Source organism: Rhinolophus sinicus, linkage group LG10, assembly GCF_036562045.2.
Source record: "Rhinolophus sinicus isolate RSC01 linkage group LG10, ASM3656204v1, whole genome shotgun sequence".
NCBI classification, from domain to species: Eukaryota; Metazoa; Chordata; class Mammalia; order Chiroptera; family Rhinolophidae; genus Rhinolophus; species Rhinolophus sinicus.
The window spans coordinates 57,819,266-57,840,470 of record NC_133759.1 but is presented as its reverse complement, the minus strand read 5'-3'; the positions used below and the strand labels follow the sequence as shown (position 1 = coordinate 57,840,470).

At 43.4% G+C, this 21,205-nt stretch overlaps 1 protein-coding gene across 2 annotated transcripts in view; it reads left to right on the top strand.

The window, feature by feature from the left end:
* Positions 1-12,651: 12,651 nt before the first annotated feature.
* PRICKLE2 (prickle planar cell polarity protein 2) overlaps positions 12,652-21,205 on the top strand; it is a 338,765-nt gene continuing 330,211 nt past the window's right edge. Inside the window, exons 1-2 of one of the 2 annotated variants that reach the window (XM_074313240.1) lie at positions 12,652-12,854; positions 13,635-13,720. In XM_074313240.1, coding sequence (XP_074169341.1) covers positions 12,813-12,854; positions 13,635-13,720 — 128 coding nt within the window. In that variant the 5' untranslated portion in view covers positions 12,652-12,812. Of the gene's footprint in view, positions 12,963-13,634; positions 13,721-21,205 lie in introns of both variants that reach the window. The other variant, XM_074313239.1, reaches the window with a different exon arrangement.

Sequence of the window (21,205 nt, the reverse complement as noted above, 5' to 3'; positions counted from 1 at the left end):
GCATGTAGATGGCTGTCTTCTCCCTGTGCCTTCACTTGGTCTTCCCTCTTTGTTTCTGTGTCCTGATCTCCTTTTCTCACAAGGATACCGATCATAGTGGATTAAGACCCACTACCTGACTTTGTTTCACCCTAATCAGCTCTTTAAAGACCCTGTCTCCAAATACAGGTATATTCTGAGGTACTGGGGGTGAGGGCTTCAATATGTGGATTTTGGGGAGGACACAATTCAGCCCATAACCAAAACCATCTATTTTCCTTTTCTCTCCTACCCTTTAGTAGCAATAGTATTATTGGATAGACTGAGAGAGGTTTCCTGAGTCCGGAAGCCAGCATGTAAAGCAAGGCATTGAACACCTGAGGGGATATGCTTGTCTCACAACTCCGCGCTGGCTGACCCAGCAGTTCATCAGCCGCAGTCCAGCCCCAGGAGGGGTGTGGCAGGTTTGCACACTCGAACCAGTTAACCAATTCCCAAAGCATAGCCTCAGTGTTTTAGAATTAATAAAACATGAGACGTTTAGCAATGTCATCATTTTATTTGGCATCACTGGTTATACCTGTGTCTTGATTTAAAATAATATTGATATGGACAAGTGGCATTATGTATTATGTCAAAACTTGGAAACAGCTTCCATGTACACAGTAGGGTTTAATAGGATCCTTTGAAGCCTTTGGAAACTACGTTGTGGAAAAATATTTCTAATGTAAGAAAATTCTTATGATAGGTGAAGTGAAAAAAAAGCAGGTTACAAAGAAGTATGTACAGTTTGATTCTTATTTTTTGAAAACAGTTTTTTGTTGTTACATGTATATATGCATATGTATGTGTGTGTATGTGTATGTGCTGGTTTATCTGGAAAGGTGTAATCCAAAATATTTTAAAAAGCTCTCTCTCAGTGGTAGAGTTATTTATACATATTTAAAATTTTTTCTTCTATTTTTCTAAATGTTTTATGTTTTCTACAGTAAATATATGTTGTTTTTGCAATCAGGAGAAAAGCACTAAAAATGCAAACCTTGATATGCAGTTTACAGAAAGACTTTTCTAACTTAGCCTTTTTCATAAGGAACTCCCTTACAGCTTTTTATACAGTACGACATTTACAAAAAATTAATTTCCTTGACATTTTCCAGGTTGACTCTCACCTATGATTACCTGGATTCCAGAAGAATTTTTGTGGCAGCCTAAGAACCTCTTCTGTCTTGTATTTGTCCATCTGATGCTCTTTACTCATGAAAGGCGTTTTTGGAGTGAATTCAGAGAAAGGGTGGCACCCCACAGACCTGGATAAAGGGTGCTAAAAATAATTAAGTGGACTAGAGTATCCTCGAAGCAGCTCCCCAAAGAAGCAGGGTGTGATTTCATAGGGACTCTGTTCCTTCTGTTTCTTCCCTGATTACCATGTTGGGGGATATCGAACAACTCCACTCTGCCCCAGAGACTCAGTGATTTACACCAGGCATGTAGAACATGAGCCTCTGTGGCAGCCAAACCTGGCTTTTGATCCCCACTCTGTCCTTTGCCAGCTCTACCCATGTGAAGGGGGCAAGTCACTTAACTGCTCTGAGCCTAGCTCCTCATCTGTCCCATGGGGGCAATCACAAAATCTAACTTTAACGGTTGTGAGAATGAAATTAAATTTAATTAACTCAAGTAAAGTTCTTAGTGCAGCAGAATGTTGTTTTTTGTACATGCGCCGATATTTCCATTTTTATTTTTACCATCCTTTTTTGCTGAGGATGGGCGGAAGAGAGGGGCAATTTTGCTAAAAAGTGAAAAGGACTTGGTCAGAAATTTAGAGCAGAGGTCAACAAACCAAGCTCATGGGCCAAATCCGACCCACAGGCTGCTTTTGTAAATAAAGTCACACATTCATTTATGACTGCCTTTGCACTGCAATGACAGAGGTGAGTCATGGCGACAAAGACTGCATGACCCACAAAGCCGAAAAAATTTCCTGTCTGGCTCTTCACAGATAAAGTTTGCCAACCCCAATTTATAGTATAAAAACAGAATATCTTTCCACATGGACTGCCACTGATGAGATGAATGTCATGAGTCTTTCTCTATTCAGTGAAGTGGCTGACTGTTGTCAAACATTTCCTGTATCTAAGAGTCAACCCTCACTAATACCTTCATTCCCATTTTTTTTTTTCACCAAGAACTAACATTCACAATGCTCAAGAACAAGGTAATGTTCTTTAGAAGCTTGGCTAATTCTATTAGAACAACAAGGCATGGAGTATTGTACATCTGATAAGACCATTGAGACACCTGATAAGGTGGCCCAGGGGCTCACCGATGTCTCTGCTTCTGTGCTTTTTCCCAGTCACAAAGCTAGTGGATACTTCCCAGTCCCCTTGCAGTAACAAGGGCCGGGTCTTGAATTTTTGCCAACGGAATAGGGGTGGAGGCTGCAGAACATTTCCATCAATCCCAGAGCGGACTTGAGCACTTCTCTCTGATCCTCCCCACTCTCTCCTCTTGCTTGCTTGTAGGCCACATGCACACAACTCAGTGGAGGACCCTGAAGTCTAGAACAAGCTGCCTGATAGAATTTTCTGGAATAATGGAAAACTGAAATTCTGCACTGTCCAGTATAGTAGCTTCTAATCACAGGTAGCTATTGAGCCCTGGAAATGTGGTTAGGATGACTTTGGAAGTAAATTTTTACTTTTAGTAAACTTAAAGTTACGTATTACTAGTGACTGCCATATTGGATGGTGCAGTGCTGGAAGATGTCAGATGCAGAAGTTAGAAGTACAATAGGCCTGAACACCTGGATGGAGCAGAGCACCAGTTCCTTACCCCCTCCCTTGCTCCACTTGCATTACTTTGTGATGTGAACAAGAAATAAACAGCTCTTTGGATAGGCCTGTGAGAACTATTGATTGACTGGCCCTAATACAGACGCATGTCCTGGCAACCCCTTTTATGAAGAAAAGACGATTCAGTCTACTACTCGTCTATTTTACAAGCTCAAAGAATGCCAGGGGCCTCTGCTGAGATCTAGTTTTTTGTTTGCTTGTTTGTTTTCATTTTTTTATTGGGGAACAGTGTGTTTTGCCAGGGCTCATCAGCTCCAAGTCATTGTCTGTCAATGTAGTTGTGGAGGGAACAGCTCAGCTTCAAGTCCAGTCACCGTTTTCAATCTTTAGTTGCAGGGGGCGCAGCCCACCATTCCATGCGGGAATTGAACTGGCAACCTTGTTGTTGAGAGCTCGCTCTCTAACCAACTGAGCCATCCAGCCACCCCGAGATCTAGTTTTTAATATAGTCTGTGGCACTGAGTATCCTGTTTAAAAGATGAAAGAGGTGGCTTTGTGGTTCAGAGAGTGAGGAGCTTCACTTAGTGGTGTGGTCATATTGACCCCCGCTGTAAGCTAGTTAGGAAGGTGCCATTCCATTCAATGAGAAGTTCCAATTGTTTTTCAAAATCATTTAAAATTGTACATGTCCAATACATGACAAAGAAAGGACCATCTGGTTTGATTATTTTTGGCTTAGAAGAAGAGAACATGAAAGAAAAGTATAAGTTTTAATACTCAAGAGATTGGACTCTCTGTTGAAGAGGAAATGAACTCCATGTCCAGGAGGGTTCCGCCAAGAAGGGGCCAAACAGACCATGCTCTCTCTTTGTTTTTGGAGGCGCGGTTCTCGATGATGTCAAGAACAGCACTAACGTTCCTTTTGGTCATTTCCAAGGTGAGACGGTGACTCACTACTGGAGCAGGACAACTGGTCTCTCTGGTATCAGCAGGGGAGGGTCTTGCCAGTTTCCTTCCAAAGCAAGGAGAGCTCGAATGACAGGAGCCATCTTATCTACTGTGTGCCCCCCTGTTTCTGGGCAAGACATGTGATGCCTGTTTTATTGCAAAGAGAATCAAAACCCTGAATCTGTCACTTACCAGCTTGAACAAGTTACTTCACTTCTCTGAACCTTGTGTTTTTTCCTTGAGGGATAATAGCAAACCTCCCTCGCAGAGCAACAGCAAGGATCAATTGAATGGATGTGTAAGGAGGCATTTAGGACAGGGCTGCCTGCAGGCAGTACCTGGGGGGTGGGGCTGAGGGTTTGGAGCACCTGATTCCAACCCTGGCACATCACAGAGGAGTTTCAGGGTGGTCCTATAATGAGGATGTGGGCTTATGTGTACATTACAACAGTGCTTCTCAAACTTCCATGTGTATTCATATCACCTGGAGATTTTTGTTTAAATGCAGATTCTGAGTTAAATTATGTAATTTAAATGAGTTTCCCGGTAATTCTAAGACTGCTGAAGAGCAAGGAATTAGAGGTCTTATCCTGATCTCTGTTTCCCTCTTCTGTTACCCACATAGAGGAGATGTACTGTATACTTTGAGTAGCGAGGATGGGGTAAGGATAGCTTAAGGATAATGTAGATTGGGCAGACAGAGGGGAATATAGGCAGATGAGTAAAGAAACTGTGGGAAAAGATGGATTAGAGGTTTTCAACTCTGACTGGATTTTAAAGTCACCTAGAGAGCTTTAAAAACTATCCATTGTCAAGCCTCAACCCCAGGAATACTGATTTAATTGATTGGGATGGGGCCAGACATGATATATTAAAGAAAATAATTCCCCAGGATATTCTCATGTGCAGCCAGGCTGCGAACTGCTGGTCTAGACAAAAGAGGCAACTTTCCCAGCTGGAAAGAATCAGTAAAGGGTCTTATCAAGACATTAGATCAGGTTTGGTTTTGGGGGATGCTAGTTTGGGGTGGGGGAAAGTCTCATGAAAATTGCAGGTAAGAGAAGCCAGTTAGTTAGCAGAAACCTTAAAAAATCAGATCCATTTGATCAAGCTGTTAGGAAAACACTAAATCTCTGCCTTACCTTACCTGAAATGACAACTTAGCTATGGGTCTTTGAAGTGATTTGTTTGTTGAGAAGCCAAGGGCAAATGGAAGATGTGAAATCTATGCCGTTTCTTGGAATTGGAGACTCTTTTTCTTTCACTAGCATTGTGGATTTGATTGTACTGCATGCACACAGAGGCTACTGAACAATTTATACTGGAGCACAGAAGCCAACCTTGGCTGGTAGCGTTAATTAGGCCTCAATCCAATGGGTCTCTATCAGGAGGCACGAGCCCAGCACAGGTGCTCCAACAAATTCTGACCAATGAGCATAATTAGTTTTGCTGAGATTCAGTTTATAATCTTGAAGCTCAGGTGTAGGCTGCTTCCTTGTCACCAGAAGCTAGCTCAGAGCTGGCCCTTTGCCAGCCTTGACTCAAAGCTCAGCCCCCTTTTGGGATCTAGACATGCCAAACATCTGCGAATATTGTGGTTTGTACGGAGATTCCCTATGTCCTGGGGTGGGGGCCACATCAGGCACTCCACGCCATTTCACTTGGGCAATCCCCATGAGACATCCTCTCCCCTGAATGCCTGTGTGCACAGCCAATAAGGAGGTTCTCCATTGCAATCCCCCCACCCCCAACCTTTTACTCCTTTGGAGCAGAGTGACTGTGTCCTAGCTGCCCCACATTTGGCTGCCTGTACACAGGCATAGTAAGCACAAGGCCCCCTAGAAACTTGGAGCCACCATCTTTAGGTAGATGGTATAAACTGTTACCTGGATGTTGAGCAGTTTATTCTGATGGGTGTGTAGAGCTGGGCACAGCTTCTGGAAGAAAGATATCACAGCCAACGACAAAGCTGGCCCTGAGAAGCCTTTGCCTGAGAAGTCACACAATCAGTGGTGTTACTTCTCTCTCAGTGCATGTTGGAATCACACAAGGAGTTCTGAAAATGCTAATGCCTTGGATACACCCCCAGAGATTCTGATTTCATTGGCCCAGGATGTGGCCTGGGCACTGGGATTCTTAGAAGTTCCACAAATCATTCCTAAGGTGCAGTCAAGTTTGAGATACACTGTTCTAGCCAAACTGCTTAGTGCTAAAGGGCAAGTGAAATGGATAACCATGGTTCTTACATTATGGTAGGAATTGCTTTGTACTGATTGCTGTCCTAGTTAGTCTTCTCTTTGGTGTTTTAATCCCTTCAAGTGAGCCGTCCAAAACTCTACCATTAGAAAGCATTAGTCCCCTCTTATCGACAAGGGACATGTTCCAAGACCCCCAGGGGTTGCCTGAAACTGCAGATAATACCAAACCCTATATATACTATGTTTTTCCTATACATACACACCTATGATAAAGTTTAATTTATAAGTTAGGCACAGTAAGAGATTAACAGCAATAATAATACAATAGAACAATTATAATAATGCACTATAATAAAAGCTATGTGAAGGTGGTCTTTCTCTTTCCCTCTCTTTCTGATAACCAATCTGATAAACAAGATGGCCACTAAGTAACTAACAGCCGAGTCGTGTACACAGCATGGATATGCTGGACAAAGGGATGATTGATTCATGTTCCAGGCTGGATGGAGTGGAAAGCAAAACTGATGAGAAGTGTGGGGACTACTATCTAAGCATTTCATCACTACTAAGAGTGGCACACAATTTAAAACTTATGAATTGCATATTTCTGGAATTTTCCATTTAATATTTTTGAGCTGAGTGTGACTGTGGGTAATTGAAACCGTGGAAAGTGAAACTGATAAGAAGGGTGGGGACTACTGTCTAAGCCTAGAAAGGTTGAGGACTACTGAGTAATTGTGTCTTGGGGAGACAAAGAGTCCATTATGGCAGAGAGAGAGAGAGAGGGAGGGAGGGGAAGAGAGAGAGGTGGAGGGAAGGGAGAGAGGGAGGGAGAGAGAGAGGAAGAAAGAGAATATTTATTTTTGAGCTAGGATTGAGGAGAAATACCAGCTCCTTGTCCAAACCAATAGCCTTATTTCTATGATGCTTCTTACGCATAGACTAGGACAACGGGAAATTGGTGGCAGGAAGTTCTCTCATCTCTCCTTCTCATGGTTTCTATTAATATGACAGAAGACACTGCAGGAAAATTGTAATTGCAGAACCAGCTCAAACTGGCCCAATCGTGTTTCTAACAAGACCCCAAAACAAAGTTTACCCCACTTAAGGAGTAACACTTGTAAACCCTGAACTGCTGCCTGCCTACACAACCTGAACACTAGAACCCTTTCAGAAGCAAAGGAAAGGGTTCATTGTCTAGGAATATCTGGTGCTGAAGCCCCTTAAAATCCCGCTCCAAACTCGGAATTGGAGAGACTGATTTGAGTGGTGCATCCTGTCTCTGCAGGTCGACTTAGCAAGAGAAGCTCTTTTCTCAAAAGCCAGTGCCATAGTATTGGCTTCTATGAGTGTTGGGCAGCGGGCCCTTGAAAGGTATCAAGATACAACAAAGACTTGAGAGCTGAAGCAAAGGGTCAGCCTTGAGAGGTGAGCAGTGGGGAGGAGAGGTTGGGGGGATGAGGTAGCCAAGAGGAAGGATGGCCACTCAACTGCCACATACGCTGTTCACTCACACCCAAGCTGGTTCTGCACGTGCACCTGTTGGGGAATTAAAAGGTGCCCCCGCCCCGATGCTCTCAGCTCCCACTCCAAGACACACAGGGTACCCTAAACACTTCTTTGTGTGTTTGTGTGGGTATGTGAGTGAGACAGACAGAGAAAGAGAGCGACTTAACAGCTATCCCCAAAGGCAGGAAGGGATCATGAAAACCTGGAACAACAAAGTTGGGCTTCATTCCTTCTGGAACCACCTCTCATAATAGCACAGGATGTTAGGCAAATCATACCACCTCAGTGAGCATTTGCTTCCTCTTCTGACCTCCCTGCAACTCTTGGGGTTCCAGTGTGTTACTTATGAATGTATGTACTTTGCAAACAATAAACTGCAACATAAATGTAAGGGATTATTAAAAAGTCACCTTTTCATCTTTGTACTTTTATAGAGATATTAGAAAAAGGAGGAGCACAGTAGTATAAAGCCTTCAAATGCATGGTTGAAGGGAGTGACGGAAGAAGGGAAAATGAAAAAATATTTTTCTGTTATTACAAAAATCATATATCTCATAGGTGAAAAAACTTAGAAATTGGCAAAAAAAAAAAAAAAAAAAAAACCCTTAAAAATTTCTCTGTCAAAAGAATACTAGTGTTTGTCTTGCAAGACAATTATTTATGCATATTTAAAATCCATTTATATTTTCAAATTTAAGAGTTTCTTAATTAAAAACAATACGTGCTTCTTATAAGAAATTCTGGTTGATAAGAAAAAGAGAATCATCTATATATTCTACCACTTAGTACCTCCTACTCTTCTAGAACATTGAAAAGTCAAATAATTATTTATATATTTAATATTTTTACCTTTATTCATTATACATAGAATATACCTTTGAAATAAAAATTAGATGAGCGAAAGGGGAACTATTAAATCACTTGAAATTTAACCCCCAAAACAATTGATCACAATCTGTAATATTTCTTTTTATTATAGTCTCTGGACTTTTCAATATTCAAATATATGTGTATTTTTGAAAGCATAAGAGGTAGCCAAAATCTTTTCCAAATGTGAACTCATATTGCTATTTTGTAATCTGCTTTCAAATAGAATAATAGCCATACAAATTTTCCCATATTCTACAACATCATTTTTAATGTCTGGGCAGAATTCCATTGAAAGGATGCACCATTAGTTATTTAACAGGTCCTCTAATGTTAAGTATTTAGGTCATTTGTGGTTTTTCTTTTTCCTCTTAGAAACAATGTGGTCATAACTATCCTTTAACCACATATTTGTGCTTTTTTTTTTTTTGGTAATTTAGTTACAATTTCTCAGCAGAATTCTAAGGCTTTTCAAAGAGAAGTGTACTACATTTTTATCATTTCAAATACTTTGGCTTAAATAGATTTGAATATATTTATAAATTTAAGACAGTGCCCTGTGAAATATTTAGCCCATAAACACTGGGTCTTTATTCTTGTTCTCTGCTGATTTGATTTTATTAATATTAATATTATTATTATTATTATATATGTTTGTTTCATGCTCATACTAGAAAATTTGTAACTACAGAAGAGAGGGCATTGGGAAGAAAGAGAAAATGTCCCCGATAATCCCACCACTGAGAGAGAATCATCTCTCCAGTCACCCGGTCAACTCCCTCACCACCCATGGCTTTACACACTCTTTTTCAAAATACCATTTGTAGATTTCTGATTAGGAGGACACTCTGCGGGTGCTTCTAACTGCTGGTTGCTATTCAGGGAGATTTACCCCTTTTGCAACACTCAGAATTGTTTCTAGTCGGCAAGAGAAATATGCACCTGGGCAAGGCTGTACTAAGAAACAGTCCTCACTTAACGTCCTCTGTAAGTTCTATGACTTTAAGCCAAAACAAAGTAGAAGGAAACCAATTGTACTATAGACTAATTGATATAAACAAGAGTTAAGTTTTAATCTTATCAATGTTATAAGGAAACAACATTGAACGAAACATTATTCGAGGGCCTGCTATACTGTATTCTTCTTCCTCATTTTAAAAAGTACTGTGGACACATCCCTAAGGTTTGCTACAGGTGGGAACAGGGCATCAGAAGTTTCACCTGGCTTAACTGTCAGATTTATATGAGAAAAAAAAAAAAAGCCAAAATGCAGAAAACAGGGATGCATAGGCCAAGACAAACAGCTTCTTGCTACACCTGAGGCAGATTTGATGTTAGAAGACCTCAGGGAACCAGGGCACACTTCTCAATTTAGATAAAGTTACATTTCTGATTATAAAATGAACACATTTATTATAGCAAATACATTTGAAAGGCAAAAAGAAAAATAATTTATCACTTCACCATCCATCCATTTTAATGTTTCGTGTGTTTCTTTTCAGTTTCTTGATGTATATTTTACATCTAATTAAAGTCAAGCAGCCTATGTATTTTTTTTCCACTTCATATTATAGCAAAGTCATCTTCCCACGTCAACAGTTGTGTGTGGGGATTTCCTCAAGTTCCATTAGTAATTGTACTGTCTTGAGAGATGAGGAAAGGGCATACTTTAAAAGGACATTGATGAGGCACAAATGCGGTGATAAAGCAAAATAAAATTGTCTAGTGTTCCCCCACAGCTGACAGCAAGAACGTGTTTTCCTTCCTGGGTTACTAAGCTTTATCCTCCTAAGCAAGATAAGTAGTTGATGAATAGAATAGTAAGATGCTGCTTCTCAAATATGAGCCTCAGGTATATCTAAGCCTGTGGAAAACTAGCTCCTGCTCTGAGGAGGTAGACCCAAGGGAACTTGCCCAGGAAAATATGCTTTTTATTGCAGGTATCAGGGAAACACTCTTGGCAGCTTGTTTGTGGGGTAGAATTGGGCCTCCTGCATGTAACTTGTCTAGACAACATGTGGAGACCATTTGCATCTTCTTGACATTTCCTTTTTGACCAAGAGACAAAAGTTAAAGGTCCAGCTCACTCAAACTGCCCCAAGGGTGTTATTAGTGTTGCATCCTTCCCCAGCCACATCTATCCAGAAGCAAGATGTAAGACAGGACCACTGCCACTAGCTGTGGCAGTTCCTTCCAGGGAACTTGAAAAAGGCGCTGTTCCTCAAGATACATTCCTTCCATTTGTTAGAAACGTGTAATGCACTAATTTTATACAGGTCATTGCTAAAACTTCTCATAATTTAAATACAAATAGGCAATACCCACAATGCAAATACTGTCCTCCCCACCCACCTCTGCCAGTTTCATGGTCCTATGCAGTTCAGTGCAGAGCTGGGTGTATGGCAGCTCTGCTGAGAAGGCCAGGTGAGCACCCTGCACCAGTACTGATTATAACCACGGGCTTTCATTGTTAATGCCCGCTGCCACCTACTGCTGTAGAAGGTACTGCCTTCTGTTTCATCATGTAACGAACACTTGTTGAGCATTTGAAATGAGCCAGACCCTGTACTACTGGGCCGATAAAGAGATGGGTAAGCCGTGACATTTACACTCTGCAACTGTACCATCTACTGGTAATGGAGGGTGGTGGTGGGTAAAGAGAAATGCAATATAGGGGAGTCCAGCCTTTATTTCACTGAGTTTGGGAGCATTTTTACCAGGAGTAGGATTAGGGTGAAGTGAGTGAGGAAGAGATATGGAAGTCTAAAGTAGGATCCTGTCTTTGTTTAAAATGTTGATATTCTGTTCATCATGGACTGTTTTACATTAATTTTGATTCTTTGAAATACTGCATAAAAATACTGTTTGTCTTGATTACTGAGTGTTGTTGATGCTTCTGTTCATTTTGCTCCCGAAGTGAAGACCTCACTGGCCTTACTGGTTGGAGTTCTGTACTGGAACTCAAACCAAGCCTAACTTTCTGGATGTTGAAAATCATTAGCTAACGCTGAACACAGGAGGTGTCTGAGCTTTATCACTCTATTCTTGGGAGTCTGGGATATAACTAATGAGACTGGCTTTGCCACTCATTTGTTGTTACCCCAGGCAGGCAGCTTTTCTTCACGCAAGGTCAATGCCTCATTTGGAAAAATGCTAAGCTGGGAGAAGGTCTTTTCTACAATGACAAGAATGTCTTCCTTTGACAAATATTTATGGAGTACCTACTATGTGCTGATACCATTATATGCTCTAGAGCAACTGAGGTGTACAAGACAACTTAGGGTGAGGGTGAATAAGCAAGTAAACAATATCATTTCTATGTATCTACATGTGATATGGGAGAGTCTGTGAGAGATGTTACAATTGAGGGTCAGGAAAGTTCCCTCAAGGGAGGTGATGGTTGAGCTGAAACATCAGTGACGAGTGGATACCATGGCCAGTACCTCTCAGACTTGCAACAATTTTTTTTTGACAGGTAATCTTTAATGAGCCCCTCCTTTGTGCCTGTTATAACATGTATGACAATTATACATGTCCCAACTCATCTTTCTCAACAATACTGTGAGATATCTTTTGTTATATGTTTTTTATTGATAAGACAGAATTAATATTTGTTACATCAATAATTTTTATTGATAAAGAGACAGAATTAATTGACCAAAGAGGTCAGTTAATTTAGGAAGACCACCAGCGAGTGATAGTGCAAAAAGAATGGGCAAGTGGGCACTGGGGCTTCAAAGCTTGCATTCAGTGATTCAACAGTTACTTAATGAGCATGTACTATATTCCAGGCACTGTACAGTTAGGGGCATATTTCCTCCTCCTTCTCTTCCTCCTCTGCCAATACTTAGTGAATATTAAATAAAATCCATGCATGGTACAAACTTTTAAAATAGTCTCTTTTGGGGGGTGATGGGACTGTTCTATATCTTGATTGTGGTGGTAGTAATTAAAGGTCTGTATGAATTTGTCAAAACTGGCAGACTGTGCACTAAAAAGGGTAGGTTTTACTGTATGTGAATTATACTTTAAAAACACCTTGACCCCCATCCCTCCACCTCCACCTGCACCCCCACCCCCTATCCCAGCTACAGCAGCAGGGGGCCTTGAAGTGGTTCCTGCCCCTAACTGCTGAGACAGGTGAGGGAAGAGCCTTTGGGGGCGGGGCAGCCCAGGTGCTGCACGGGAATTGGCCTCAGTGGGTCCGCGGGGAAGCAGGGAAAGGGAGAAAGTAGGCACAGCCAGGGTGCGGGGGAGGGATGGGAAGGGCCAGTGGATCGCGGGGCGAAGCCGCGGAGGGCGGGGGGATGCCGGGAGAGAGGGAGGGACCTGCGGGCGGGAGAGCGAGAGGCACTGGGAAGGGAGGAGGGGAAGGCGTGCGCTCCACAGCGAGCCAGAGGCTGCGAGGCGGAGACTACCCGGCCACCGGCCGCCGAGGGTGCCCGCCCAGGTGACCCGCCCTCCCATCCGCGGTGCGGACAGACCAACGGAACACACTGAGTGCAGGCGGCGCCCGGCCATGTTCAGCCGGAGCTCCCGGAAAAGACTCTCCAGCCGCTCGGTGAGTGTCCCCCACCAGAGCGGGACAGATCTCCGGGTGCCCCTGGGCCGCCGCGGGCGCCCCTGCCCGGTCTCCCAGTGCCCGGCGGCCGCGCACCTGTGGCCCCAGGTAAGCCGGCCCCGCGGGCGGGCGGGCGGGCGGGCGGAGGCTTGGCCGGAACGAGAGGGAGCCAAGGCGCAGAAGGGGTTAAGTCCGGATTCCCAGACCCGGCGAGAGGGAGACCAGAAACTGTGGCCCGCAATGTCACAGTTTGGGGGCGTCCCGGAAAGCCCCCTCCCTCGCCTCTTCCTTTAAGACAGATCATAATCCCACCACTAAAGCTCCAGCGTCCAGCTTTTTGGAGCTTTAGCCGCGGACTTGACTTGGGTTTGTCTTTTGGGGTGCCCTCTGCTGCCCCGTTCTCAGGAGGACCAGCCTGGCCCAAGGCAAGCGTGCCACGGTCGCTTCTCCGGGAACAGAAAGATCTTGCTTTTGTTTCTTGGAAACCCGGTGACCAAGGTGTCTCGGGGAGACAAAGCCCCAGCCATGGCCATTTTTTGGTGGCTTGGTGGCCTAAGCCAGAGGCAGCCTGCCTGGGTCCGAACACCCTTCCCCTGGCAGAAGACCACCCCGGGGCGCCAGCACTGCCCTACCCCATATCCCCCACCTCAGAGAGGAACACTGGGGTCAGATCAGATGAGGTGGGGTGGAAAGAGCAGGGCGTCCTGCCTGGCTCACAAGTGGGGCTTTGGAAGGAGCCTCTGTGGTGGAAACATGTTGTGTTGTCTTTTTGTTTTGAAGTTGACTGGACTGGGGCGGATAGAGAGAGGCCAGCCATGTAACGCCTGTGGTGACCAGTGCCCTGGGTTTGCCTTGCATAAATGGAGGTAGGACGCCTTAAATCTGATTTCTAAAGACAACAGGTCAGGCGGGCAATATGGGCAATATACGTATATGTATGTGAAAAGAAATATATGCACACACGTATATTGTTCTCCTTTTGTAAATCTTACTTGTAAGCCACATGAAAGAATGCAAAGGCTGTTCCTTTAAGAGTGAGACTACATCTGCTGCAAATATTGAAGGTGGACGTGGTGGCCAGACACTGGGGGATGCAGGAGAGCATTTCCCTGATGTAAGAGTTTGGGGTCCCTTGTACCCACACTCTGTGTATCTAAGTCACTCAACCCCACACAATTCAACTTGGGCATGGAATTTCCAAGTGCCCCAGTGCAGCACTTGTAGGATTCCCTGGCCTGGCTGGTGTTTTCCAATTGTGTTTTTAATTCAGCCCCTGTAACTCTGGGTCCCAACCACAAATCCACCACTGCCTGCCTGCGCTGTGTCAACCCTCTTCGGTGGCCAGATGTTTCTTATTAATGTGCTGTGAATGTTGACTTCCAGGCAGCCCCAGCGTGGATTGGAATGATTATGTTTGGGAGACAAGGGATCTCGGTGCCCTCCCAATGCATCTGGCTGCTGGGGCTCTGGTTGGAAAAAGTTGGGGCACAGGCTTGTTGGCTCTCAGTTGGATGACGTATAAAGGTGGATTCTTCTTAGCAACTTCATGAAAAGCAAAAACCAGTGATAGGAGAAAATCCTCCAACATCATAACATGTTCTCTCTTTGATTATTGCATCCTTTTCCCTTTCTCCACCACTCCTATGCCTCTTTGAAGAGGGCTGTTTCTGGATTCTAGGGAGAAAAGCCTTTGATCTTTTTTCCTCCCTTTGTGCATGCTTCTCTACTTTCTCCCAATTGGTAATGTGTGCTGGGCACCCAGTTATAAGGAAACTCCCAACTTGCTCCTTCAGAAATTAAATGCTTTTGTTCCTGCCTCAGATGGGTCTGGCAGCCTCTTTGCCTTTGTTTCAGGGCACTGAGCGCAGCCCTCTGGCTCCCGAGCATTTAATAACTTCTGTGTCAGAGGCAGGGCCAGCCGACCTTATAAATATGTAATGGACAAACATAGGCTTCCATCAGTTGTGCCAATGTTATAACCTCTTGTGTGTCCCAGATGTGAAAGTGGGTGATACATGAGAATAGATTTAGAAGCCTTATTTTGTCAACCAGATCCAGGATATGGAACTACAGATCTAGTCTTTTTTGATCTACCTTGCGCTGGAATGGGGCTGGGAAAAGCAGAGTGAACAGGAGAGTGATTTTCAGCTTCTCCCCTATTCTGGAGCATTTGTGTTAACTTCTGACTGGAGGCCTGTGGAGTAGTTGTACAGTGTGGGGGTGTACCTGGCACCCCCACCCCACATCAGTCTGTGTGGCCTCTGACCTCAAGTCAGTTATTTACTCTCTCTAGGTCTCAGTTTCCCTAACCATTAAATGGGAACAGGAATTTACCTAATGGTGTGATTGTAGGGATTAAATGAGATATTTGAAAACGCATTGTTTGCCCAGTACCAGGCACCCAGTAAATATTAGCTACTTTTGTTCATTACTTTCAGCCTCCTCTCAACCGTTGCTCAGGAAGAAACATAACCAGCCTGTCTGAGGCTGCGGGATGTCCAGATCACTTTAGACTTTCCTGACCACAGCTTCTTGGAGACCCTTAAGCCATTTTATCCCAGCTGACTTTGTGGTGGGAAAACAAGTGTTTTATTTTCAGCCCTTTATGGAGCTTTCTCTTGGAAAGAGACCCTTTCATTAGGCTGCGATAGGTTTTCATGCCGAAGCAGTTTCCTCACTAGCAGCAGAAAGGCTTTACTTTGACTCATGAATGGGGTTTTTATGGTGTTTCCACCCATTGCTGGAAAGGAAGCAGCACCTTGCTTTTGCTCCCTCCTTTACCCCTTGGGTATACTTTCAGGTGACCTTTTGGAGAAGAGGCACAATCACTTGTGGGTCACAGCGTAATTTCTTTTGGGCAGTTTGAAATACAGAGTATGCTCACTTTCCACCCCTCTGACTGGAGAGACAGTTGTGCCTGGACAGGAGGAAAAAGCTGGCCTGACAGGCTGACGAACTGCCGTCCATCTGACCCACGGACAGTGAATTTCCCTTACCCCAAGTACCAAGGCACTTGAAATACCACCACTCGTTGGCCCCTCAACTAGCCTCTCTGCTTCCACACTCGTCCTGCAGTGCACTGTCTACACAGCAGGCATCTCCTCAGAGCAGAATAGAATTGTGTTACTGCCTCCAGCACAAAGGCATTCAAGTTCCAGGGAGGAAGTGTGCTGTAAACAAACTGTGCTTCCCCCTCTGGTGTGGAGGAGAGGGCTGGGGCTTTGAAGTCCAGACAGAGCTGGACTGGTGTCTTGCTCTGGTTTTGACAAGCTGTGTGAGCTTGGGCAAATGACTTAGGCTCCCTGAGTTCCGTTTTTCTCAGCTGTCAAACTGGGATCTCTACTGAACAAATATTTGAGTGCCTGCTTTGTACCAGGCACCCTGCTGGTGCTGGGGATACAACAAAGAATAAGACAGACAAGATTCCTGCCCGCATTCAACAAATTATATTTTAGAGAAGGTGGTCAGGAAAAGACTCTGAGGAAGTGACATTTGAACAGACACCTACAGGCAGCCCGGCAGGCGGGTCCTGTTGATTCAGACCTGGGGAGGAACCAGCAGCGTCTCCATCTCCTGGAAGCTGGCTTCCCGAGTGAGCCCCAGCTTTAACGAGATCCCCAGCTGACCTGTGAGCACTTTGAGGACTGAGAAGTGCTGACCGGAAGCACTAAGCACAGTGTCCGCGAGTGTACAATTGCTCTCCGCACTTTGGGGCTTCCTCTGTGTGAGGAAAGATGCCAGCAGGGAGCCCGGTACAGTTTATAGGGATTTTCCTGAGTTATCATACACTCTCCCCATTTTTATTGTCATCCACACCGTTAGGTGGCAAATGTGGGGAGTTTTTGTAGGATTTCTAAACAAAACCCACAAGGATTTATGTGTCTTGAAGAGCAGAGGGCTCATAATTGTCAGCCAAAGGGATCACCACCACCTTATGTAGGGCAACTGGGAGCAAAGGTGGGTGCTGCTCCCTTCAGGTAACCTAGCCCCTAGTAGCAGCTCCTCAGGACAGCCTAGGACAAACCCTGCAGTGGCGGGACCGTGCAGGGAATTTTCATTAAGAGGAAGATTAAGGCATCTCCATGGACGGCAGCCAGAACAAAATCATTAATAACCAAGCACTTAGTGTACTCTGCTATGAGATGGCATTCTGAATGGGGGTTAATTGGGCTTGCTTGTTTGCTACCAGATTGAGCAGGGAGAGAAAAATAGCCATTTTTACAGTGCCCTTTGAATGCCTAGGCACTGATAAATAAAAATAGTAATAATAATACCAAAACAACATCAGCAATAATAACAGTGAGTGCTTATTCTGTCCAGAGCTGAGCCTCCCTGTTTTGCATACATTTCTTTTTAATCCTCACCAAACCCTATGAAGCAGATGCGATCATTTTCCTGACGAGGAAACTGAGGCTCAGAGCTGCTGGGGTTTGCCTTTAAAACCCAGGCTGGTTTCCTTGTGACTCACCATCTCTTGTAAATTGTCTGTTAGGCAAAGGTCACAAACTAGAAGGCCTTGGGTCAGATCCAGCTTGCAGATGGGTTTTATTGGGTCTGCACAGTATGGTAAGTAAAGGGGCTTTTTCTAACCTTAAAGCACAGGTTTCCAGCTCTCTTGGAAAAATCCAGATATGTCGTAACATGGGGCCTCCTTGCCTCATGTCAGTAACTGGCAGGACACAGTACTCTCGGTTTAGAAGGAAGGATGTGACCTCGGCTCACCATAGTCTCCCACATTCCAGTTGCATTCTAGGACTTCTTCAAATATTTAGGTTGTCTGTCAGTTTCCAGAAGTGATTGGAGCTTGCAAATCCTGAGTGAGCATTCTCATCTATCTAAATGTGAGTTAAAAAATAGTAAGCTTCTGTCATATTAGCTACCATTTTTAAAGCATTGACAATGCCCAGCAAGTGTTTTACATCCTTCCTATCTTTCACTAACAACAGTCCTCGGAGGTGGTTGCAATTATTTATTTCCATTTTAATGGATAGTGAAACTGAGGCTCAGAGGGTTAAACGACTTGCCTAATGTTCTGCAGCCAGCTAGTCAATGGTATTCAAAATTCTGTGTTCTGGACCAGGACTTCCCAGACTTGGCTTGTGTATGAATCGCTAGGGGATCTTGTTTAAATGCGGATACTGATTCAACAAGCTTGATTGGGGCCTAAGATGCTGCATTTCTGACCAGCTCCCAGGCGATGCTGCTGCTGTTGTGCAGGCCCACACTTTGAATAAGAAGCGTCTAGATCAGGGGTTGGCAAAGTACGCCTGCTGGCCAAATGCGACCCTTCTGCTTTGTGTGACTGGTTCACAAGCTAAGAATGGTTTTTACATTTTTAAAGGGTGGAACTAAATCAAGAGAGCATTTCATGACATATGAAAATTATATGAAATTCACGTTTCAGTGCTTATAAATGAAGTGTTATCCGAACAAAGTCATGCCTATTTGTTAACATATTGTCATAGAGTTGACTAGTCACAACAGATTATATGGCCACCAAAGCCAAAAACATTTACTACCTGACCCTTAAAGGAAAATATTGGCCAACCCCTGGCTTCTACCTCTATCTAGGGGAATATGCAAATAGCTTCTCTTCGTTTTAGAAGAAAGGAATCTGAGAACCTTTTGGAATCAAGGCTAGAGGAAACAACCACTCCCTCTTGGATGAGAATGGTGCTCAAATCAAAGGCAACCATAGAACCGGGGAACAGACCAAAGCCATTTCTAAAGGGCACAGGGAGATGAGGCTTGCAAGATCAGATCAATGAACCGCCAGTGGATTCTAAGCTCCTTGTAATCCCTTTAATGGTTCAGTTTTGCTGATAAATGTAGATTCGACTCTAGCATTAAAAGGCGGGCTTTCAGAGCAAGCCTCCTGGAGCTGTACTTTCATGAGCAGCTGACATGGAAAGCCCAGAGCAGTGGTAGCTTTGTGAGGTCGTTTTAATTATGCAGAGCAGTCTGTCTCCCCACAAGGGCTGCCTTTCCAGGCAGGATGCTTTGGTGCTGTCTCTCCAGCAGTAGCGCTCCTGGGTCAGCCAAGACTGCGCGCCTTGAAAAGCATCTTTCCTTAGTTGCCCTGGCAATTGTGTTGATTGATGACCAAGGCAGTAATGTGGGGGAGATGCCGGCCTGGTTTCCTTTAGTGGATTGTAATTTGGCTATGAAATGCGTTCCCACCGATTATTTTACTTGGGGAGGAAAAACACTCTGTCTCAGTCATCTGATGTGCCAAGAAAAGGGGGGGGAAGTGGTGCCTGTGTGTACACGAACATGCGCTTAAGACTTGGTAGGCAAAGTACCAAGGTAGGCAAAGATACTTCTGCAGCTTAGAAGGTTGCTGGGTGGCTCACTTTATGTCATTTGACTTTGATAGAAGCTGAAACACCTTAATCAGGTTTTTCCCTGGAGGAAACATATTAGTTCATTCCAATATATCTGTATTGTCTCTGATTTGAAATAAGACATGGCTATTACGAAAGATTTAAAAGTCACACACATACACGCACAAAACATACACAGTGCAGAGAAGAAAACCCTTAATTATACCTTTGAGAGCAAGGGTCAGCAAATTATAGCCTGTAGGACAAAATCAGTTTGCTACCTGTTTTTGTACAGCTTACTAGCCAAGAATAATTTTCAAATGGTTGGAAAAAAAAATCAAAAGAAGAATAACATTTTGTGGCACATAAAAATTATATGAAATTAAAATTTTAAGTCCATAAATAAAGTTTTAATGGAACACAGCCATGCCCATTCATTTAGTGTCATCTGTGGCCACTTTCGCTGTAGAAGAATTGAGTCATTAAGCCAGCCCTCATAGTCTACAGAACTGAAACTATCGTGTTTCCCCAAAAATAAGACCTAGCTGGTTAGTAAGCTCTAATGCGTCTTTTGGAGCAATAATTAATGTAAGACTCGGTATTATATTATAGTATACTCAGTATTATATTATATAAGACCCGGTCTTATAGTAAAATAAGACCGGTTCTTATATTAATTTTTGCTCCAAAAGACGCATTAGAGCTGATGGTCTGGCTCCGTCTTATTTTCGGGGAAACATGGTATGTACTGTCTGGTGTACAGAAACAGCTAAACATATATGTTGTTTATGTCCTGCAGTTTATTTCTTCAAATTATGATTTATTAACAAGATTTTTACAGGAAATATACACTCTGCATATGGTCTTTTGTAGCTTACTTAGAAATACTTTTTGGATATTTTTACATTTCAGGCAAAAAGATCTAATACACTTATTAGCTTTTTGAATCCTGTGTATGGATTATCACTGAATTAAAATTTTTCTACTCATAGCCACTTTGGTGGTTTTCCATTGTTCCATATTTACTATATGACAATAGTTTCTCTCATTCTACAGCCTGCCAATGTGAAGCTCTTGTGAAATTGTCCCCCAACAACGTGGTGCCAACATTCACTCCTATTCTTTAAAAAATTTGAGTATATTGGTGTGTTCTCTGGGCTGAAACTTTGAAACATCTCAGCTTGTATGGCAACCTTGTGATTAATCCTTGTTTAATCACCCTGCGTGGCAATTTGTACCTGATGAATAGTAAGGAAACACAGAGCATTGATGTCAGTCATCTTGCTTTCAAAATACATTTTATTTGTCTTTAATTCTGAAAGTGACACCCACATTCTGTTGAAAGGTTGTCGTTCAACCTTATGTTTCTGTTGCTTAAGGTTGGTGGGATGAGGGGGAAGCTAATAAATTTGTTATTTTGTGGCCTCTGGTTCAAAAAGCTGGAAGGTTATCCTTTAACTGTGATAAATGAGTACCCAGGAGGAATTCCCTGTGGACCGAGGGAGCATTTCCTACAGGGAATGATGCCCAGATCACTGAGCATTTTGAGATCAAAAGGATTCTACCTGCCTTGTGTATGGGAGAGCCATGGGGGGTGATCTCTGGGGAGAAATGTGTATTTCCAGGCAATGTCATAAAAACTTCTGGAAGCTTGTAAGGGCTTATGTGGGAGTATTATAGCTGAGTGGTTAAAGGGACAGGCTTTGAAGACATTTTGCTGGGATGATAGTCTTAGTTTTTACTGAGTATTTTTGGGAAAGTGTCTTCATCTTTCTGAACTTTTCTTGGTTTTCTAATCTGAAAATGGGAATACTGTTACTTATTATGAGGTTATTTTATGACGATTAAATGGAAAAATGCACGGCATTTGCCTCTTTGTGCATGGTGTATAGCATGGGCTTCATGTATGTTTGTGGTTGCAAAAAAGTTTAACGGAAACAAGATTGGATAAGGAGTAAGAAGACCTGGTTCACGGCCCTGGAAATTGTGAGTTCTGTGACAGAGAAGTCACTTCCCCACGATGAGCTG